General features: G+C 43.1%; 1 protein-coding gene across 1 annotated transcript in view; it reads right to left on the bottom strand.

Annotated features, from left to right (window-relative positions):
- Positions 1–24,160, bottom strand: part of LOC147030806 (fibrillin-2-like) — a 332,975-nt gene that overhangs the window by 84,843 nt on the left and 223,972 nt on the right. Inside the window, exons 17-37 of the mRNA XM_085875239.1 lie at positions 23,776–23,829; positions 23,437–23,562; positions 23,172–23,297; positions 22,455–22,574; positions 21,575–21,712; positions 20,951–21,001; positions 20,202–20,327; positions 19,134–19,358; positions 15,619–15,744; positions 15,268–15,396; positions 14,945–15,070; positions 14,618–14,743; positions 14,219–14,341; positions 11,740–11,865; positions 6,054–6,179; positions 5,748–5,870; positions 5,482–5,604; positions 4,786–4,911; positions 2,127–2,249; positions 697–819; positions 383–544 (exon numbers count right to left, since the gene is read on the bottom strand). Coding sequence (XP_085731365.1) covers positions 383–544; positions 697–819; positions 2,127–2,249; positions 4,786–4,911; positions 5,482–5,604; positions 5,748–5,870; positions 6,054–6,179; positions 11,740–11,865; positions 14,219–14,341; positions 14,618–14,743; positions 14,945–15,070; positions 15,268–15,396; positions 15,619–15,744; positions 19,134–19,358; positions 20,202–20,327; positions 20,951–21,001; positions 21,575–21,712; positions 22,455–22,574; positions 23,172–23,297; positions 23,437–23,562; positions 23,776–23,829 — 2,628 coding nt within the window. The remainder of the gene's footprint in view (positions 1–382; positions 545–696; positions 820–2,126; positions 2,250–4,785; positions 4,912–5,481; positions 5,605–5,747; positions 5,871–6,053; positions 6,180–11,739; positions 11,866–14,218; positions 14,342–14,617; positions 14,744–14,944; positions 15,071–15,267; positions 15,397–15,618; positions 15,745–19,133; positions 19,359–20,201; positions 20,328–20,950; positions 21,002–21,574; positions 21,713–22,454; positions 22,575–23,171; positions 23,298–23,436; positions 23,563–23,775; positions 23,830–24,160) is intronic.

Raw genomic sequence — 24,160 nt, 5'->3', positions numbered from 1 at the left:
TATGAAGGGGAAGAAGAAAAGCAAAGTTGTCTTTTATCATCAAGATCCCATACACTGTCTTGATTTGTACATTGTCTCCTATTATCCACGTAATTCATGAAAAAGTACACCGAAAGCCTTCAAAATTATTTATACTGCATATGATGTTATACAAGCTCCAACATGAACTTTAGACAAGGTAAAAAAGAAAGGGTCCAAAAAGAATGAGGACTTGTTTTTCATGGTGAAACTTATACCGCAAAACCAACTGCCCATATCCTGTTAGATCTCTTTGCTCTCTTGCTACAATTATTTGACAAGGCCCCTAAAGACAGCTCAGCGATTTTCAACAGAGGTCTCTTCAGGTACAGATGTCCCAGTGTTACCTGCCTGTTGGGTTTACCTGTGCTGGGCGGTGGACAGAGCTCACATGGATTGCCCCAAGCACGGCCGAGGGAGCAACAGCAGGAAGCTCGGCTCACCCCGACCCCAATCTCAGCACTGCAGCTGAACCCCCCGTCCCCACGTGGCTCTGGCTCAAAATAACAGCTTCCGACACGCGTGTCTGCAATGCGAAGAGAAGAAGAAAAGATTCCTATTTTTAACACCGATTCTGAACAACTATTTTTTCACTCATTTGGTTGAGGAAGGTGTCGGAGTACACGATTTGGTGAGGAATAATGAATACGACGACAAAAGTGAGAAGTTGCTTCTCACCTACGCAGCCGACACCAGTGGGGTTCAAGTCGAATCCAGCAGGACAATCACAGCTGTAGCCACCAGGTGTGTTTCCACAAACACCATTAATGCAATTTACTGGGTCAGTGCATTCATCAATATCTGGAATGTTATGGATCATCATGGCAGGAAATGGAGTGGAGGGTCAGCAAGTGATCATGTCAACCAGGAAGCAAACAAGCATCGGAAAAGTGAATTTAATCTCCTGTAGCAAACATTATAATTATAACTCGCAAATAGAAATGAAGCTAAATTTAAAATCCATAGATGGAGGGAATGACAGAGATCCCTCAATCTTAATGATGACCCACAGGGAGGTTGGGGTGGTGGAAAGAGGAGTTGGTTTGGTAAAGAATTAGCTATTAGGACTTGTTGTCTTTTGAGAAATACCTTTTTTTTCTCAATAAAATCTAAAAGATGAAAGCATTAGGACAAAGCTAAACGCAAACACATCATCCAAAAGATCAATGTACCGGTCGGTACAGTCATTGATGATCTGTCAAACTGATGCGCAAGCACTTTGGTCCGAGGCCCAAAGCACGTTGTTTTGCAAGCTGAGCGTACTTGCCACTTCTTTTTTGAGAAATGCTTTCGAATTCAAAAAGGAAAAGAAAATTCCAACATTTGGAGAAGGCCAAGTACATGTACTTCCAAAACGAAGACTAAAATACATGGTCATGATACATAGCTTGTCAAACGAAAACAGCACTCGGTGGAGCGCGTACCTCCCCGAGGCTGAACAGTTTATGTTTTGTATCCCACTGATAGGGCGGATCTGCATCCAGACCCTAACTAAAATCGAATTGGCTTGTTCGCGTTACCAAACCAACTCGTCCACCTCGTTTTGTCACAACTTGTCCACTACTTTTTGAAATATTGTGCTTGATATCGTTTTTGGCCCCATTTCTCAATGGTGAAGAATCACTTAGATTTAAAAAAACTCTCATTTCTGGAACCTGATTCTGATCTTCACCAAAATCGAATCAATTCGTCCTCGTCACACCGCCAACCTGTCCACCAAGTTTTGTCCGAATCAGTCTGTAACTTTTTGAGAAATCGTGTTATGCTGTGTAACTTTTTTTTTAGCCCAATCACTCAATGGTGAAGATCGAATTACTTGAATAAAAAAAATAAAAAAATAGGACCGCACGTCCTGAAGTTCACCTTGATCAGGAGGAACAGTCACTCAAAACACCCTTAAACCTCAGTAGACCCTGATTTTTGTTTAATGCCGCGATTTAAATTTAGTGCATCACGGTTGATGAAAGTAGTGGTCAAGTCGTGGTGAAAACAACAACACTCGAGATTAAAAATAACAAAAGTGAGCGAAATTAAAGTGAAAACAAGAAGAAGAGAGGAGGAAGAAGAAACACAAAAGAGAATAATGAGCGTGATCATTGGAGGCCTACCCGTGCAGTTTCCACCGCTTTGATCCAGTTCATAGCCATCATCACACACGCAGCGGAATGTTCCAGGGAGATTTTGACACGTGCCGAACACACAGATGTTGTGAAATGTGCATTCATCGATATCTGGAGCATAAAGGTTTCACATACACATGAGGTTTCGAGCAGCAGTTACAAATGATTGGCAATCATCGATAGTAATTATAGTCAATGTGCTGCCTGTCAAGCCGAACATTGTCGTCATCATTTGTATGCGTCATGTGGCTGCGGGTTTGCATCAGTTCCGGCAGTGCAGCTGATGCAGTGCCCCCCTGTAAGTTCGAGCAGGAATGAGTAATTTGTTGAGGGAACCGGTGCTAGGTCGCCTACTCTTTGCAAAGAACACCGTGGGTCTTTAATAAGCTCCACCAACTGCATTCACCATGGTAGCAGACGAGATGTCCAGTTTAACGTCCATCCGAGGGACGCACACGCATTGACGCCTCACCCATCAAGTGGAGAAATTTGAGTACATTCCAAATGTTGCTGTTGATGCTGTTTAACCTCAGGCAGTTCTGCTTGAACAGTCCATGGCACAGAGATAGCTGATCGATCTCCCGCGAACGACATCAGATGCCTCACAAATAAGATGGTGTACTCTTGCTTTTATAAAGCCAGGGCCACGAGAGAGAGAGAGAGAGAGAGAGAGAGAGAGAGAGAGAGAGAGAGAGAGAGAGAGAGAGAGAGAGAGAGAGAGAGAGAGAGAGAGAGAGACAGAGAGACAGAGAGACAGAGAGACAGAGAGACAGAGAGACAGAGAGACAGAGAGACAGAGAGACAGAGAGATAGAGAGATAGAGAGATAGAGAGATAGAGAGATAGAGAGATAGAGAGATAGAGAGATAGAGAGATAGAGAGATAGAGAGATAGAGAGATAGAGAGACAGAGAGACAGAGAGACAGAGAGACAGAGAGAGAGATAGAGAGAGAGAGAGAGAGAGAGAGAGAGAGAGAGAGAGAGAGAGAGAGAGAGAGAGAGAGAGAGATAGATAGAGAGAAAGAGAGAAAGAGAGAAAGAGAGAAAGAGAGAGAGAGAGAAAGAGACAGAGAGAGACAGAGAGAGACAGAGAGAGACAGAGAGAGACAGAGAGAGACAGAGAGAGACAGAGAGAGACAGAGAGAGACAGAGAGAGACAGAGAGAGACAGAGAGAGACAGAGAGAGACAGAGAGAGACAGAGAGAGACAGAGAGAGACAGAGAGAGACAGAGAGAGACAGAGAGAGACAGAGAGAGACAGAGAGAGACAGAGAGAGACAGAGAGAGACAGAGAGAGACAGAGAGAGACAGAGAGAGACAGAGAGAGAGAGAGAGAGAGAGAGAGAGACAGAGAGAGAGAGAGAGAGAGAGAGAGAGAGAGAGAGAGAGAGAGAGAGAGAGAGAGAGAGAGAGAGAGAGAGAGACAGAGAGACAGACACAGAGAGAGACACAGAGAGAGACACAGAGAGAGACACAGAGAGAGACACAGAGAGAGACACAGAGAGAGACACAGAGAGACAGAGACAGAGACAGAGACAGAGACAGAGAGAGAGAGATACACAGAGACCCATAGAGATACACAGAGACACACAGAGACCCACAGAGATACACAGAGATACACAGAGAGAGACAGAGAGAGAGAGAGAGAGAGAGAGACAGAGACAGAGAGAGAGACAGAGAGAGACAGAGAGAGAGACAGAGAGAGACAGAGAGAGACAGAGACAGAGACAGAGACAGAGACATAGACATAGACATAGACATAGACATAGACAGAGACAGAGAGAGAGAGAGAGAGACAGACAGAGAGACAGACAGAGAGACAGAGAGAGACAGAGAGAGAGACAGAGAGAGACAGAGAGAGACAGAGACAGAGACAGAGACAGAGACATAGACATAGACATAGACAGAGACAGAGAGAGAGAGAGAGAGAGAGAGACAGACAGAGAGACAAACAGAGAGACAGAGAGAGACAGAGAGAGAGACAGACAGACAGACAGACAGGCAGACAGGCAGACATAGAGACAAGAGAGAGTGGGCCAGTCCTTGGAGATCGGCACTTTGACCATAACCTGACAAATCCAGGCAGCAGGGAAGAGTGGGGAATATTTGGCCCATGACTTTGCTGGGGTGTGGGTGGGGGAGGGGGGGGGTGCAACCACCGCAAAGAGGCATCCCCCAATAGTTGTACATTCCAGATGTTCATAAGCTTGCTGGAAGTGAGCGTACTGGGAAAGCATATGATCCAATTCCGTGTCTATTGTCTGGTGCTTGAAGTCAATGTTTCACAATTTTTGAGGACATGAAGAGGCCATTGGGTTTTTGATGCCCGATTCAGATTTACAACCCATTTTACTCCAGATATTTATTCATCATCATGATGTTTTATGAGCGAAGCTCAGAGTTTTCTGACCAATCACCTGTAACTAATTTGAAGCGCTCAGTTAGGTTGTTTGGTAAATATATCTATAAACAAAATGCATGTTCGTTACAACATCCGAAAGCAATTATGTCGCGATAGGACAATATTCAGGGCAACTCATACAGGTATGATTTCTCATCCTGTCATTCTGTTGACAAGCGACCCTGTCATTCAGCACTTCCACATACCTCGACTCTGTGGAGTAAAAAATAAATCCCATCAGTGCTCACCTTGGCAATAGCGACTGTCATCAGAGGGAGCAAATCCCATCTCACACTCACAGCGGTATCCACCCGGTGCGTTCAAGCACTGTCCATTCTCACACAATTCTACGTTTTCCGCACACTCATCCAGATCTGCAAACAAACATTGCAAGGAGTGAGGGAGTGGGGTAGATGAGGCTTTGTTAGGTGAAGAATTAGTCCATGTTGTTCAAAACCAAAAGCGTTGAAATCGATCTCAGCTCACATGCAAGTCAAAGATAAAATAGTGGTGCCTCCTGCGTTCTGGAACATCGACAACGATGAAAGGCCTGTCTGTGTTCAGGATGATTCTGTGACTTTGAGATCATACGATGAACACATTTCCAACCTTCTTTTGATTTGTTTAGTGACCGAGAGCTAATTTTTTTGGCAACAACCAGCTTCGGTCAGTTGGATCACTCAATTGCACTGATGTGATACCGACCATCTTGTTGCTTTGCGACATAACAAGGTAGTGGAATTGATTATACGTAGTCAATGATTAAAAAAAAGTTAAAAGAGAAAGAGTTTCATCATAATTAATAGTGTTTGGGTTGGTTTGTGGTGTGGGGGGTTGGGAGGTGGTGGCAGTGCAGAATATAAGTAAAACAAACTCTTTGAAATCATATTTATTAACAGCTGCTTTGTAGATAAAGGTCTAGATCCACAGAATGAGAACAATACCGGTACAGATGTATCCATCCCCAGAGAAGCCATCTTGACAAAGGCAGCGATAAGAACCGGGGGTGTTCATGCAATTAGCATGAACGTTGCACACGTGAGTCTCATTGCTGCACTCGTCAAAATCTGGAACGTATATAGGATAACACGACATCAGCATTTAATAATGATGTACCGACATGCCACCGTACTCCCCAGCCTCTGACGTCTCCTTCCAACAGTTTAGAACTTTCGAAAGATTTTGGAATGCTTCTCGTGCAAGGTCATACCAGAGCAGTCAATACCGTCTCCAAACCAGCCTGGGCGGCAGGCACAGTGGAAACTGCCGAGGCTGTTAGCACAGGTGGAGTGCATGTCACAATTATGTGCTCCAATTTCACACTCATCCACGTCTAGCGTGACACATGGGAGAGAAAAAACAAAAGTGAATGCATGGGAAAGTAGAGGTATAGTTTTTCAGGAACAGAGCATTAACATATTAAATGATGATGAGAGTCAAAATCAAACTCATAATGAGCAAGACAAATGTTCAAATGTTCAAAACCAGGGTGCACGTTGTTGCAAGTGGTCCTCACCGGTACATCCAGACGTGCCCTTCCTCACGTGGAAGCCTGGTGGGCAGTGGCAGATGAAGGAGCCACGCGTGTTCTCACAGTCTCCGTGTAGACATATGTTGTGGTTCAAGTCACACTCATTCACATCTGCCAGAGGAAGAGTATTTATGAAACATGAACATTATTTAGAGACATATTTATGGTGAATCACGTGTTCAATGTATACAACATCGTTCTGCTTCTGTAATTTCCTCCAATGAATGGATTAAGTCATTCACTTAAGATTAAGTCTGTGACAAGGAGTCTTTGTCGGTTCTACAACTTTTTTTCTTCAGCTACACAAGAGTTTGTGGCTTTTGAGTAATGACTCGACTCTTCACATGTTCCTGGTAGAAAGTAATCATGGATCCAAATCGGGGCTCTGAGCAGGCCATGTCCCATATCAGTGTGTCTGGGGTCTTAAAACAAATAGCACAGTCTTCAACAAGAAGGGCACACGGTAGCGCACATACCTCCGCCACGCAATGCCTGATCCAAGAAAATCATATCGGGCCCAATGCAGTTTTGGAATATCATGCTATATATCGTTTTTGGCACCATCTCTCAATGGTGAAGAATCTGCATCCGGACCTCAACCAAAATCTTATCGACTTGTTCTTGTCATTAAACAAACTCATCCGCCGAGTTTTGGCATAAGTCATGCAGAACGTTTTGAAATATCATGATGTATATCATTGTTGGCCCTATTGTCAGGTCAGGTCAGACTACATCTGTGACTTGCTACAGGTACCATGTAAACCTGTACTAACCTGTTCAATGGTCGGGCTGTGGGTGACTAAACCGTCTCTCCCACCAAGTTTCTTGGTGAGGAGGGTGCATGATATGGAGACCTAACAGGATGAAGAACAAAACCTGTTAAAGGGCGGAGGAGCTCCCTGTGAGCCAACGGCATTCCATATCTAGTACCCGACTATGTCTGTGGACGTCCTCCTGCAGTTGGGTTACTTCTTATTAGGAGGTTGGTGTCAGGATTTGCACTCTGATCACCACCATAAAACCCTTCATTCCACAGAACATTCGAAAAGCATTAAAAAAAAATTTGAAAACCCACTTCGTGGGAGTACCTCCTGTGCAGCTTCCCTTCACAGGGCAGCTCACCAGATGACGGGATTGGGGCAAAGCCTTCGGGACCCCCAATCTTTGATGATAGGAGGGAAACCACGCGGTAACGTTCCCGGGTCAGATTGCGGGAGAGTGTGTCGGGGTGGTGCTGAGGTGTCGTCCACCAGACGGCGGTCTCCTTGGGTTAACCTAAGGAGGTCCCTTCAGGTGGGTGCCTGGAATGTCCGATCCCTAAGAGAGGATGATCACCTGTCTCTGTTATCTGAGCTCAAGCGTTTGGACATCGGGATTTGCAGCACTCTCTGAAGTTCGGAGACCGGATTGCGCGAGATCATGGTGGGTGGTTACACCTACTATTGGTTTGGTCGCTCTGATGGTTACCATGCCTAAGGAGGTGTTGTAGCTGTGTCCAATAAGCTGACTCCCATGATAATTGAGGTAACACCGGTCAACGAGCATATTATGACTGAGGATTCGTCACTCCTTAGGTGTCATTTCCCTGGTCTCTGTCTATGCTCCGACTGAGGCGAGTGATCTCACCGTGAAGGATGCATTCTCTGCCACACTCGAGTCTGTGGTTGATCAGTGCCCCAGGCAAGATACAATTTTAGTATTGGGGGATTTCAATGCATCGACTGGAACTGATAGGGATGGTTATGAGGTGTGTATTGGTCCCCATGGATCTAGAACTGTGAACCAGAATAGCACTAAGTTCCTTGACTTTGCAAGAAGTCATGGACTTAGGGTGGCCAGTTCATGGTTTCAGTGCCCACAAGCTCATCGCTGGACTGGTATTCCAACGCTGGCGGTGTAGCAAAGGAGATTGACCATGTGCTCGTTGATGGTCGTTGGAGGATGATCCAGAACTGCAGAGTCTACCGGAGTGCTCAGTTCCTCAATACTGACCACCGGCTTGTTGTAGCAACTCTTAAGTTGCACCTTAAATCTAGGAGAATGGAACCATCCCAGCCCAGGCTGGATGTTGGCAAGCTCAAGGATGAGAGGGTAGCTGAGGAGTTTGCGAACAGGATGAGTGGAGATTTGGGGGGTTCTGGGTGCTTTGGGAGATCCTGAAGAGTTGTGGAGTACCTTCAAGACCACCGTCCTTGATGTTGCCGGTGGATGTCTTGGAATTGTGGCGAAGAAGAATTTTTTTCTCTCAAGGGACACTGAATATAATTACCCAGAGTCGCAGGGCCAGGCTGAATGGCAGAGCTGACCTTGTCAGGGAGCTGAGGCATAAAACTGTATGCGCACTAAGGGTGGACAAGGAGGCCTATGTGCGAGGAATCTGTGAGGGGGGTAGAGCATCAGCTGTGGTCAAGTGATTCTCGTCTTGCTTACAGGGGAATTCACGCATTGCGTTCATCCAAGCCCATCCCTCGGTGTACTGTAGTTAGAGCAGAGAATGGTGGGCTCTTGACAGAGGAGTCCGAAGTCCGCAGAGGAGTCCGCTGGGCCGGTTACTTTGAGCGGTTGTACCAGGCTGATCCACCAGCTGTTGAGTTGGATGTTAGGGGTGTTACAATCCCTATTGCTGATCCTCCAAACAACCATGGCCAACCTTCGTTTGTGGAAACACAGGCTGCGGTGAAGCGGTTTAAATGGGGTAAAGCTGCAGGGATCTGGGGCATCCATGCTGAATTTCTCAAGGCTGGTGGAAATTCTGCACTTGTGTCATTGCATACAGTTCTGTGCTCTGCCTGGAAAACAGGCATCATCCGAATAAACTGGAAGAGGGGCCTTGTTGTCCCTCTCTGGAAAGGGAAGGGTGATCGCCAGGACTACAACAACTACCGAGGGGTGACGTTGCACTCAGTGTCGGGCAAGGTCTTTGCTCGGATAATTATTGATGAGTTTTTTTTTTTTGTATACCTTGTCGAGGCTCGTATGAGAGCTAACACACAACACACAGCAAGGGGGCATGGGGGCACGAGACAAGAGGGGCGGGAGTGGGAGGGACAAAACAGTGGGGAACAGACACATTAGATCTGTGGAAGGGAGAGGGATGGGGATGGGATGGGGAACATGGGGAAGAGAAGATGGACAACACAGGGACTTTCAGGAAGGAAAGCAGGAGAAATGAAGGAAGTGGGCTTGGGTGGATTATCGGGGGTAGAAAAGATCGGGGATTTGGATGGGGGATGTAAAGAGGTGGTGGTGAACAGCTGTTTTGAAAGCCTGGAGGGAAGAATGGGAAAGAATAGAGTGAGGGAGTTTATTCCAAAGTTGGGGAAAAAGAGGAATGAAAGAGTGAAGGTGAGCAGTGATTCGTGATTTTGGTAGTTTTACCAGAAGGGGGTTGTTGGTGGACCTTGAGCACCCTGCAGAAAAATGGTGGGGACAAATCACAGAGAGAGCAGGGGGGGCAAGGCTGGAGAGGAGTCGGTAGAAGACAGAAAGACCACCGACCAACCTGCGGTGATTGAGTGAGAGGCCCAAAGACTCAGCTTCATTGCGGGAGATGCCGATGATCCTAAATGCCCTGGTTTTCACAGCGTGAAGCCGAGAAAGGTGGGAGGCAGGAGCACCAACCCAGAGGGGAAAGCAGTACTCCATCCGGCTACGGACAAAAGCTTTGTAAGTGGTCAGGAGCTCAAGAGGGCCGAGGAAGGACTTTGCACGACGGAGGATTCCCAGTCGGCGACTGGCTTTTGAGGCGAGGTTGGAAATGTGACTTTCCCAGGAAAGGTCATGGCAGATAGTGAGACCCAGAAGCTTGAAAGAAAAGACTTCTTCCAGAGGATTGTTGAGAAAGTGGATGGGGGGGTTTCTAAACGGTCCTTTCGAAGAGACATAGTGAGAGTGTGAGATTTGTCTGGATTGAAAGACATGTTCCACGTGTTGGACCAGTTTGTGATTTTATCCAAATCTGCAGTGAGCGAAGAGCGAGTTCGCCACCATCTGCTTGAGCACCAGCGTCGAGAGCAGTCAGGCTTTACACCAGGTCAACGATTGACCGTATCCTTGCTCTTCGGGTGCTCACTGAACGCAGAGGAGAGTTTCAGCAGAGGCTACTTGCAGCCTATGTTGATCTCTGCAAAGCGTTTGATTCAGTGAATCGGGATGCCCCCTGGAGGATTCTTGGTCTTTATGGGGTGATACCAAAACTGATCAATCTGATGTCTGAACTATACTCTGGTACTGAGAGTGCTGTGAGATGTGGTGGTACCATTTCTGACTTATTTCCAGTTGTTACTGGAGTTCATCAGGGGTGTGTACTGGCCCCCACACTCTTCAGCACTTGTATGGACTGGATGCTGGGGAGGATGTCAGAGAGATCAAGCTGCGGTGCATCGTTTGAGAAGTCAAGATCTCTGGCCTTGATTTCGCAGATGATGCAGTCATCTTTGCAGAGACTCTAGATATCCTTTTGGGGGCTCTCGAGGTGCTGAATGATGAGTCGGAGCCGCTGGGATTACGGGTTTCCTGAATAAAAACTAATATCCTGGCTTTCAATGACTTTCAGGCTTTCAAAGAGGAAAGTGGATGCAGCGACGTGCTACTCTGGCGCATTCCCCCATACCTAACCTGACCTCTCAAAGGTGAAGAATCACTTAAAAATTCTAAACACCGGAACCGGATCCAGATCTTCACCAAAATCTAAGCAGTTCATCCTTGTCACACACCGAACCTGCCCACAAAATTTCATCCGGATCCGTCAACAACTTTTTGTGATATGCTGCACACAAAGAAACAAACAAGAAGACGTTGTGCAGAGCACGATACTTGCAAAATCCATTCAATAAATTTGACCTCAACGATAATTGGTGGTTGAATTCAGTGACCAAACATGCAACTCCTCTTCAAATTTCAAGTCAATCAGATGAAAATAGAAAAAATTTAAAAAATTTGGCCTATGTGACCTTTTGGCGAATGTTGACCTCAAAAATAATTAATTGGTGGTTGAATTCAGTGAGCCAATTTGAAAATCCTGTTCAAATTTCTAGTCAATGGGATGGAAATAGAGGATTTTAGGAATTCAACAAATTTGTTGACCTCTGGCCTTTGTTGATCTTTGACCTATGATGACCTTTTGACCTCAAAAACAATCAGCTTCTTTCTTATGACAAACCACCATGTGGTGAAGTTTTGTGAAGATTGGTTTAAAATTGTGATCTGTTGGCAATTGACAAACAAACAAACAGAGAGACAAAAAGAGAGACAAAATAACAAATTTGACTGACCAATATACATGAAAAATATTTGATTTTGCAAGTAATAAACAAGCAGATAGACAGGGGTGAAAACATAACCGCCTTCCACCTTCGGTGGCGGAGGTAATAACGTCAGCGAAGTATAGTCCAGGAAAAGTCTCGTGAAGTTTATGTGGGGTTGCTCCATGCTTTTTGAACCATTGTCTAAGCAGGCATTCGGCAAATGCACTAAAAAGCCTTTCTGAAGTATGGGAAGATACACAGCCAAACATGATGCATAACAGCCACCATGCGTAAGAGGAGAGCAGTTGTCAATAAAACATTGAAGAGGAATGAGGATATACGTTTTCCTTTTGAAGTATGTAGCTATGAAGAGAGTTCAGCTTGGCAAATACTTATCCAGATTTAAGGGTGACACCAATAGTTACCGAGGCAGGATTTCAAATCCAGGGCAGCCATGAAGCCGTCATAGCAAAGGCAACGGAAATCTCCGGCCACGTTGGCACACTGACCCCCATCACAGACTTCCGGATTCTCCTCACACTCGTCGATATCTGATCAGGTTTGGGTTACAGTGACAGAAATACGTGCATCAAACTGACATTTTCAGAACTCCCTTACAATCATATGGAAACTCTTCCCATAAGCCCACCACATTGGTGCTTTGGAATGTGTTAGTTCCCAAAATAATACATATATATATATATATATATTATATATAAATATACACACTAAAACAGGCTCAACAAACCCACAGGTGATGATGCTGAATCACATGCGTAATTGCTACAGCGCCTCCAATACCAGACGCATTCCATGGGATTAATCATGTTTTTGAAGACCGATATTTAAATGGCCACGATGAGACTCGATCTGTGCTTTGATGCTGTCCAAGGTTAGGGCCCTGTGACACTTTGACATTTTAGGCAGCAATGGCAACGTACAAAAATGTATGTAAAACGTTGGCGTACGCTGAAATTTTGATGTTTTTTTTTAAGTTTTGGACGTATTCATAACGAGTTGGACGTATGCAAAACGTATTAGTAACGTACACAGAACGTTTTAATCACACATAGATAACTTAGACCAACGAACGATTAGCGTGTTGTCGGTGTTCACAACCTATGCCCAACGATAGTCTAACGTATGCATAGCGAGCTGCACGTATCGCCGACGATCACGTGGCGTAGCCTATTAAAAAGCTACCGCTCGCCGATTTAAATCATAACCTCGTGAGAATTGGAAGTGTCAACATCGCAGTCACACCTTGACAATTTAGCCAGTGTATGCCGACCTCTGAAAAATTTGTCTAAAACGCTGGCACACGTCGAATACGTTATGGGTAAGTTGTGTAAACACTAAGAGCACGCTGAAAAACACTGCCATACGCCATAATACGCCTTGTACGTCGTGAAATTTCAAGCATGCTGAAAATTTTACGACGTACTCGCCATATGGCTCACACATTCCGCTACGCTGGGAATAAGTTGTAGTCACGATATGCGATCGTTGACACACGTCGACACAAGTTCCTTGTCAGTTACTCATAAGTCGAAACACATCGAGGTAATGTTTAGCATACCCGGAACTTATTTTGTCCGTCAAGGCACATTTTCTTTTTTTCTCCTTGGCTCCGTCCGTGAAGGCACGTGACGAAATATGTAAAGTATTTTTTTTTTTTTTTTTTTTTTTTAGTCTATCACGAATTTTAAAATGTATTCGGACATTTGCTTTTATGTTTCGACGTCGACGTGACAATATCCTCAAACAGAAAATATTCACAGAGGAGGAACTAAGAATAATACAAGCAAACTGAAGAGGCAATCGGACGTGACGTAACGGCACGTGACGAAATATCGGAAGTTGGTGTTGGTTTTTTTTTTAAACGCTGCCAATACGCCATTATACAGTAGCTGTAAATTTGAAACACATTCAGTAAGTTATGTGGTCATCCGGAAGACGTCAATCAAATACGTCTACATACGTCAATATGCGTTGGAGGTACGTTACTCATAGATTCAAAGCACATTACTCATAGGTTAGAAATAAGTTTTGGGTATGCTAAGCATTACCTCGACGTGTTTCGACTTATGAGTAACTTACAAGTAACGTGTGTCAACGATCGCATACCATGCCTACAACTTATTCCCAGCATATGCGGAACGTGTGAGTCATACGCTGCCATAAGTCGTAAAATTTCAAGCATGCTAAAATTTGCGGACAACCGCAAAGTACAACGATTAAAGCCAGCGTACTACGACATATGGCAGTGTTTTTCAGCGTGCTCTTAAGGTATACACAACTTACCCATTACGTATTCGACGTGTGCCGGCGTTTTAGACAAATTTTTCATAAATCGGCATATGCTGGCTAAATCGTCAAGGTGTGACAGCCCCTTTAGGTAGGTTTAGTTCAATATGTATATATATATATATATATATATATATATATATATATATATATATATATATATATATATATATATATATATATATATATATATATATATATTCCTGGCTTTGTTTCTTTCTTTAAAGGACATATTCCCACCATCTCATGCGGTCAGTTGGGGAAAGTGTTTGGCACAAGTCTTTCACAAACCAGCTGGCCTGGCCTGACATTTGACTAAGGAGGTTGGAGCATAAATAAATAACTTGTTCAGAGTGAAGGCAATCGCGTGCCTACTCTTAGCGAAGAACACTGTGGGATCTTTCACGTCTGCCAACTAATGCAGGCAGACAGGACGCCCAGTTTAACGTCTATCCGAGGGCAGCATACACATTAATGATAACTAACTCATAAGCCCTGGTGAAAACTCAGGTCATACAATGTAAACAAACATTTTGAACAAGCACAACACCTTTCTTCTTGTCAACTGAACTTTTGTCATTGAGAACGTGCACTCACCCGTACAACTACGTTCATCAGGTAGAAGCGCATAACCGGGGGTGCAACTGCACTCGTAGCCACCTTCCGTGTTGGTGCAGTGTGTGTCGCAACCCCCGTTGATAATGGTGCATTCATCAATGTCTGTTCAATAAAATGGCAAATACAAACAAACATCACGTTCTCTCCATTTTTCATTGTTTGTGAGTTTATATTTGGCAATGCATTTCTCAAGCATGTCAGAGGCCTATTACGATTCGGGCAACGAGAGATGAATAGGTATGGATGAGATAAAAGAAGTGAGGACCTATTAAGAATCAAATACATTTTGATCTTAGGGTTTAGCCGTACTAGAACATACATGAACAAAAAGCAAAGACATAAATGAAACGAGTCATATAAGAAGTCCAAGGAGATTACCAATGCAGGCCTGGCGGTCGGGCGTTGTTTGGTATCCCTGATTGCAATCACACTGGAAGGTTCCAACCATGTTGACACAGCGCCCATCCTTGCAGAGCCTCTCGCTGAGTGCACACTCATCCACATCTGCACACAAATCACGTCGTACAACATGTAAAGTGGCATTACATCACTACTCTGACCCCCTTATGCCAACAGCATCTCTCCTGCATAAGCCTGGGAGGCGTAGAGCTATAAACAAAAGACAAAATTAATCACCAGGCTTGACAAAGTGTGGAATCAATCTTAAAGCAACATCGTTATCTCTGATATATTGATTATGTTTACCAATGCAAGCCGTCCCATCTGGATTGAGCTCGTGGCCAGGAGTACAGAGGCATTTGAAACTCCCCTCGGTGTTTACGCACGTCCCACCTCGGCACAGCATGGGATCTCGCTCACATTCGTCGATATCTGAATCATCAAAGAAGGGTGGAAACGCATAAAGGAAAACGAAATTAAAATGGATGAACAGGGACAGAAGAAGATGATGAAAATGAAGACCAAAAAGAAGTAGCACGAATGGAATCAAGGTGCTTGTCACACATTAAAACAACACCATGGTCAGACCATCTACCGGCCGTCGCTGCCGAGATGCTCCAGACTCTTACCCATGCAATTCTTCATCATCATGAAGCCACTTTCATATCCTTCAAAACATTCGCACTCAAAGCTTCCTGCCATGTTCACACAGATCCCTTGGCCACAGAGGTCTGGTGAAATCCGGCATTCGTCGATATCTAAATTCACAGGTGTACAGAGAAACCGACATAGACGAAATCAGCAAAACAGTGGGAACAGGACAAAAACAATACCTTTATTTTGTCTCCTGTGTGATGATGTCAAGAAAGAATGTACTATTCACATTAGAATTTTCAGGTTTTGACCCTATATTTCCAGTCTGCATGAAATGTCAGTTGATATGGCCGACACAGTCGAGATCAAGTTCCTCTTTGGCCTACCTGTGCAATTCCTCTCCTCCATGTCCAGTGCAAATCCATCTTGGCAGCGACAGCGGAAACTTCCCACAGTGTTTCGGCATTTTCCATTGTCGCACAGTGAAGAGAACACCTTGCACTCATTGATGTCTGCCATTCATCAGTTGTGGGACAAAAACGTCCAGAATCAGGTTATATATTGTGTTAGTCCACACTTTGTGATGGTCATGAGCATGATGTTATTTAAAATGTCATTTTCTCTAATTGGATTTCCGAAAGTTCGAGTGAGTGAATTAAACTGACTGAAGCAGGTAGTCCGGCATGCTTAACTACCTGGCAAACCTTCTAAAGTCCAATTTGAGAAAGAATTTTGTATTCCTACTTCATAACTATCTACATAACCATGAAAATTTAATGGAGATTGATAATTGTTTTATGTCTGATGTTTATGTACATCAGGATGGAGAAGGAGAATGAGCAGAATATCTTAGTTAACCCTGCTTCAGTGCCATCTCCATATGGCGAGTGCAAAAATTGGAAAAATTGTGACCGCTCATGTGCCCCTACCCACAAAAGTGCATCCAATAATCTCTCCCCCTCTTCTGACATGGATATGCTCCCAGCTTCACTTTCATTTTTTGAAGACAGATGTCGAGGCTGAGATAGAAGAACGGGAATATGGAGAAGCTTCTTCCTCCCTTTTCTTTTCCAACACCCGACCCTTTCATTTCCATTGTTACGAGAAGAGGCACCTGGCGAAAAACTTAACTTTTACCCTTTAAAAATAGGCTGCGCCAGAGCAGGGCGTCGCTGTCTTTAAAAATCGTGCGAATAAATTATTGAAATATCAGCTGCGTTTTCTTATCCCTTTCTCACCTGTGTTGCAAGTCGAGTGAAAGGCGGTGTATAATCAGACATACTGTTTGATAGGGCGATATATTACTGTTCTATGAATAAAATGGGAATTTTGAAAATACAAGCATCGAATGTAGAAAGCGTTTTCTCAATGTAATCGATATGACAAATTGGATTGAATGAGACTCACCATTATTATTATTGAAGAAGAAGAAAGAGTAAGAGTTTTTGATTAAATGTAAATTGAAACCGGCCTATCTATCCTCACCTTACTCAACAATACCAGACTGTTTTTCGGCCTGACTCAACAATATCATACTGTTTTTCGGCCTTACTCAACAATATCGTACTGTTTTTCAACCTTAGTCAACAATATCATACTGTTTTTTGGCCTTACTGAACAATATCATACTGTTTTTAGGCCTTACTCAACTATATCATACTGTTTTTTGGCCTTACTCAACAATATCATACTGTTTTTTGGCCTTACTGAACAATATCATACTGTTTTTAGGCCTTACTCAACAATATCATACTGCTTTTCGGCCTTACTGAACAATATCATACTGTTTTTAGGCCTTACTCAACTATATCATACTGTTTTTTGGCCTTACTCAACTATATCATACTGTTTTTCAGCCTTACTCAACAATATTATACTGTTTTTAGGCCTTACTCAACCATATCATACTGTTTTTAGGCCTTACTCAACCATATCATACTGTTTTTAGGCCTTACTCAACCATATCATACTGTTTTTAGGCCTTACTCAACTATATCATACTGTTTTTCGGCCTTACTCAACAATATCATACTGTTTTTCGACCTTACTCAACAATATCATACTGTTTTTAAGCCTTACTCAACTATATCATACTGTTTTTCGGCCTTACTCAACAAAATCATACTGTTTTTAGGCCTTACTCAACCATATCATACTGTTTTTAGGCCTTACTCAACTATATCATACTGTTTTTCGGCCTTACTCAACTATATCATACTGTTTTTCGGCCTTACTCAACAATATCATACTGTTTTTCGGCCTTACTCAACTATATCATACTGTTTTTCGGCCTTACTCAACAATATCATACTGTTATTCGGCCTTACTCAACAATATCATACTGTTTTTTGTGTCTCACTCAACTATATAATACAGTTTTTTGGACTTACTCAACTATATCATACTGTTTTTTGGGCCTTACTCAACAATATCACACTGTTTTTCGGCCCTACTCACCAATAGCATACTGTTTTTAGGCCTTAACAATATCATTCTGTTTTTCGGCCTTACTCAACTATGTCATCATGTTTTTCGGCCTTACTCAACAATATCATACTGTTTTTTGGCCTTACTCAACAATATTAAACTGTTTTTCGGCCTTACTCAACTATATCATACTGTTTTTTTGGCCTTACTCAACAATATTAAACTGTTTTTCAGCCTTACTCAACTATATCATACTGTGTTTCGGCCTAACTCAACTATATCATACTGTTTTTTGGCCTTACTCAATTATATCATACTGTTTTTCGGCCTTACTCAATTATATCATACTGTTTTTCGGCCTTACTCAACAATATCATAGTTTTTTGGCCTTACTCAACAATATTAAACTGTTTTTCGGCCTTACTCAACTATATCATACTGTTTTTTGGCCTTACTCAACAATATCATACTGTTTTTTGGCCTTACTCAACAATATTAAACTGTTTTTCGGCCTTACTCAACTATATCATACTGTTTTTTGGCCTTACTCAACAATATCATACTGTTTTTTGGCCTTACTCAACAATATTAAACTGTTTTTCGGCCTTACTCAACAACATCATACTGTTTTTCGGCCTTACTCAACAATATCATACTGTTTTTCGGACTTACTCAACAATATCATACTGTTTTTCAGCCTTACTCAACAATATAATACTGTTTTTCGGACTTACTCAACAATATCATGCAGTTTGCGGCCTTATTCAACTATTTTAAACTGTTTTTCGGCCTTACTCAACTATATCATACTGTTTGCGGCCTTATTCAACTATATTAAACTGTTTGCAGATTGGGTTTGATGAGTGGTATTGTCCTATAGGACAATTGTTGTCGGCCGGACGCAAGCAGACACCAATATTATTTTATATTATACATAATCTTCCCTTTTCTTTTCTTTCTCAAATGTATCGTCCCCATTTTACCTCCCTCCCCCCTTACCCTTCCACGGTATATCAAATACAGCCCTTTATCTCAGACAAAGGGTTAACGTCCAATTTACATGATGGTTAGCATATCCCAATCAACGCCCTGTTGATTATATTCATTATATCAAATACATGTATTGCCCTTAATGTGATTGCTTCAGGATAACCTCCAGGAATACATTTCATACAGAGAGGCCACCTTTGAATATATGCATCAGACTAAGATGACTACAATGCACAAATGTTGTTGTACACATACTATGTACGATTGTACTAACTATACCATTTAAAAGCAGTACATTTGAGGACCTGACATTTATTAAACAGTTTTAGTACCATCCTTGAGGGTTGTTAACTGAAACAAATTCTTAACGATTAAATTGTACACAATGTCCAAGGAACAATGATAACATTATTAATATACAGCATGCAGATTAATTGTTAACCATTTAACCTGTTTCCTGCTCAGCAGCACTTGCTGGCCATACCTTTAAACAATGCCTTCCCGGCAAGCACGTCTCCCCGGTTTGAAAAACCTGGGCCGCGGGGGCAAAGCAACTGGAATTCGGGACTTCCGGGAGTCGGACATTCTTCGCAGGCTGAGCCCCAGCCTGTACCCAGGGAGCAGCAGCATGCATCGTGCCGGAGACGAGCACTTGGAAGGTTGCACTCACCGTCGTCCCATGATAGGAAGCATTGCTCCTGACGTAGGTCTGCGATCGAGTAGAGTGTATCGTACCATGTCACTCACGTTCCAGTCTTTGAAAGAACATGTGATGCCAATATATTCATTATTCTTAAATAGGTGCAGGCCTAAATGCAGGCTCCGAAACGTCTACCAAAATCCTGGCTGGTTGGTTCATTTCCTACATCGAGCAATTTGGACCTGCGTGGCCAGCAATTACCTGCATTTCTGACAGACACAGGTTATTTTATCCAATATATTGGACAATTAGCAGAGTCGGCTGCTTCACTTGTTCACATTTTCATTTCAGGTTTGTCATTTACAACCCAGTCCACCCAGTTCACAGTTCAAGCATCTGCATCACACTTCTGACGCCACATTTTCCGAGACACTAAGCAAAAGATGTTATATTTATTGGAAAAAAATATCAAAGCCTTTACTGCATTCACAAGCAATTCCGATCATCTTAACAACAATAATTTAGACTTCTTGTTCATAGACGATGTCTGTGGTCCAGCGTTGAGGTAGCACAGGCACGGTGGGCCAAACGGTCTCCTTCCATGTTAAAGTTCCTTGTGTATATCCTTGTGGCATTTGCACTCAATGCATAGTTTGTCCTGCTCTGTCAATTCTGACATTAAACAACTTTCAGCATCTTGATCGTTTCTTTCTGATAAACTTGATGATTAACATCTCAACATTCTTGAAATCGAGTTCCAATCAATGTCAATGAGATACACAACAGAGTAAAGTATTTGAACCCCCCACAAAAGAATAATTATAATTGGGTATCATCACAAAGTAGCATATTATTATTTTCATACTTTTGATGACAGAAATCATGAGAATTGTTGGGATTGTAACGACTCACCGACACAGGTACGTTCACTGCTATCCAGGCTGAGTCCGTCCGGGCACGCACAGTGGAAGGAACCATGTGTGTTGACACAAAGTCCATTGTGACACACACCGGGGAACACCTCACACTCGTTCACATCTGTGGACAGACATCAAAGGATCATCTGCTGAGTAGGCCAGAGGGCTTTTAGACTTCTCTTATGGGTGTGTCTCTCCCTTCTTTTCAGATAAAGCCTCAAGTACATTTAACACTCAAGTTGTATGCATCTCCATGATAAAATTTTGAAGTTATATTTACCTACGCCATCGTAGGTAGACGGAAGTTATGTTTTCACCCCTGTTTGTCTGTCTGTCTATCTTGGTCTGTTTGTGAGCAGGATATCTAAAAACGTTATTGACGGATTCCGATACAACTTGGTCGAGAGATTGGGTGTGTGACAAGGACAAATTGATGAGATTTTGGTGAAGATCTGATCTGAATCCAGCGACGAGAATTTTTTAAAAGTGATTCTTCACTATTGAGAGAAATGGTGAAAAACTATATAGAGCAGGATATCTCAAAAAGTTGCAGATAGATTCAGACAAAACCTGGTGGACAGGTTGGGTGTTTGGCAAGGACAATTGATTTGATTTTGGTGACGATCTGGATCCGGACGTGGCCTATCAGTGGGATACAAAACGTAAAATATTCAGCCTGGCGGGGGTATGCGCTCGATGAAGTGACATTGTAGTTGAAGTTGTAACAGATGGAGCATGACTTGCCTTTGCAGTTTTTGCTGTGAGATCGGGAGAAGCCTTGTGGGCACCCAGGGTCTGTACACACACGTGCATACAAGTAAGGACTACAACCACCAACACAGTAATGATGACAAGTGTGCATGTCCCATCATGATAAAAATGGCGTTATCAGAAATAGCGGCAGGAAAAAAAAGTTCACAACAATCATCATCATCATCATCATCATCATCATCATCATCATCATCATCATCATCATCATCATCAAGGTAAGTACAGAAAAGTGAAATGATATGAACTATCAACCGTGTGTTGACAACTGAAATGGATTCCTATGGCAGGTAGCATACTTTCATCGACTCCCAGGAGATAAAACCTATTATTTGAATTGTCTGTCAACGCAGACAGACACAAGGCTTGACAAAGTTTAGTATTCCTCAGAAAAGTTAAAGATGGATAGGTCACATGTTTCTGAATAGGGTCAAAGGCTATGTTGAGGTGAAAGGGTGTGCAATTTTATTGCTGTATGCTATTCTTTAAAAACAAACATCAAGGTAGGCACATGATAATCTAATTACAGGTATGTAACTTGGCAAATGGTCAGGTTCCAATAGAAATGTCTGAATATCGCTTAAGAAATGAGGGTCTTACCAAGTTCACAAGGCTCACAAGGACTGCCCCAGGCAGCACCCAATGTAGCACAGCACTCTGACTTCATAGTTCCACCATTAATGTTCACTTCACAACGATTGTCCAAAATCTGCATCCAGCAGGTACCCTTCACGCTATCTGCACTCAGAAATAAGTACCGTAGTTGGACTTGCAGAACAGAGGTGATGAGCTAGGCATGTTACTCACTACAACACTCCCTCCCCCCTTCCATTCCTTCCATTCCAACCCAACCTTATGCCCTCCTCGACCTCATACCTCCACATTTTACATGCAACACACATTGGCTCCGCTCATAGACACCACACACTGGCCTTGCTCACAAACAATGCCAAGCATAAGGACAGACAAGTCAGTGATCAAAATGGCATGTCTTGTTGTCTACTGCAGGCAAGTGAAGCCACTCTTCCCGACTTCCCCAAACTCCCCTCCCACATCTACCCTATTGGAAGGGTAAATATATAACACCTGGTGCACGTTAACTACATAGTCCAGAACGAAGTCCAAACATCACAGCATTGTCGTTCTTCTGACATTCCCCACTAACGAGCATTGTCTTTGTATGCCGCAGTACAAATGTGCCTATTTACAAATCGTCCTTCATCGAGGAAAAGCAAAACAATAAAAATGCAACAGATTATGAGGCATTATATATAAAACAGGATAAGAATCACAATCGGAAACATAATACATCACGAAGCATGATGAGCACCTATCAAAATAGGATCAGGTCATGATCAGGTAATCAGAGGCAGACACCACATCACATGATGCACATTCGAGGAGGATGCATTCGTTTCATGAAGTACTGCATGATGGTGAATATAAGAATTTCAGGTATTTTGTGCTGCAGAACTCGTACCGATACAGATGGTTCCAGTGTCGTCGACCTTCGTTCCAGTCGAACATTCGCACACAAAAGATCCGGCGGTGTTTTTGCAGTAACCGTTGACACAAGGGTTAGCTTCGCACTCATTGACGTCTGTCGGCGGGGAAGCCCAGAGAAGGGAGAGTAATGATATGACGAACAATCATAATTACGACACAATCTCGCCAGTAATCTTAGCAATGATACCTCACGTCCGATCGCCAAACCATCATTTTGATGAGCACAAGATAACCTTTTCTTTCCAAAGTTTACCATCAAATAATTTTTCATCAATGGGTGCAAGGTAACGAGACAGGTTTAACCCCTTATCTCTAATTGGTGACTCTGAGATGCTGACATTAAAGCTTGTGCATCCCAAAAATCATGGATGACATCTCGGCCATCAACCTTTCTTCTCGAACTCTCGAGTCTTCATTTCGATACAACGCAGCACCCCTTTCTCCCACAAAAAAGGATCTGAGCATATCTGTTCAGTGCTATTCATTTCAGAGAAATGCAACTTGTTTTCAGTGACAATGAAAAGGAAATATTCCACAAACAGATGCAAAAGTTGGAGTTGAGGTTAATCAAGGAGTTTCAAAGTGCTCTTAAGCTGTGTCTTAACAGTGGTATGCAAGAGCAGAACAAAGAGGGTTGAGGCAGGACAGACGAACAGGGATACAGATAGACAGAGCACAATGTTATTCTCACCTTCACAGGTGTCTGTGTCCGGGTTGAAAGAATAACCCTGTGGACATGAACAGCTGTAGCTCCCCGGGGTGTTACGGCACAGGCCATTGTCGCATAATAAGGGACTTCTTGCGCATTCATCAATATCTGGAGAAAATGAGAAGATCCAGAAAGGAAGAATTGAAATGAAGCTATTTTCCTCTTCATGTCCTCATTGTGCCTTTGAGGGTTTTTTTTTTTAACATCCCCACCACCACTTCCAGCTCCTCCCATTCCTAATCCGTACCAATACACCTCTTTCCAGAGATATCAGCTTCATATCCAGTGTTGCATACACAGCGATACCCGCCACGTAGATTCTCGCACATGCCATTGGGACAGATGTCAGGATCCAATGAACACTCGTTTATATCTGGCGGAAGAATAGTTAACATCATTGTTTGTGTTTTATGATGAGCAATGTGCAGGTACAACACAGCTGTACTGTATATTTCAACGAGTTCACAATAGGAATTATAATTCCTGTTGCAGACTAAAAGTCACAAGGTAGTTCTTGAACATTAAGTATCAGGTTCACTGAAAGCCAAGACTCATATCTTGAGACTCCATTCAATGTACAACATACCTCGTCCATCTGCCGTAATTCCAACACCACTGCTGCACAGGGATTGAAATTCCGCTAAGGCAAATAGGGAGCAGGGAAGACAGGATTTGAGAAATACATCTGTGATGTGACAACATCTGTAATGTCACGAGATTATTAAAGTGCAGATAACGGCCATTGTACATCATGCTTGTGCCTATTCACACCAATGACACCAACTGCAGGGAGTGCAAGTTACACAGAAACCATGGAAGCCGACAAAGAAACTTTCGCTGTGGAAACCAAGTCCTTCAAGATCACTGTATTATTGGAATCTCTTGTGATGAAGCTGGGTCTATTGGTCTATCACTTTCACAACTCAGACGGGTCAGTGATCTGTCTGTCTTTTACAACGCCTCATTTCAGG

Source organism: Eptatretus burgeri, chromosome 3, assembly GCF_056783735.1.
Source record: "Eptatretus burgeri isolate ZD-2024b chromosome 3, Ebu_testis_v1, whole genome shotgun sequence".
In the NCBI taxonomy this organism is placed as follows: domain Eukaryota; kingdom Metazoa; phylum Chordata; class Myxini; order Myxiniformes; family Myxinidae; genus Eptatretus; species Eptatretus burgeri.
The sequence above is the reverse complement of the archived record's forward strand: the minus strand, read 5'-3'. Positions and strand labels throughout refer to the sequence as shown.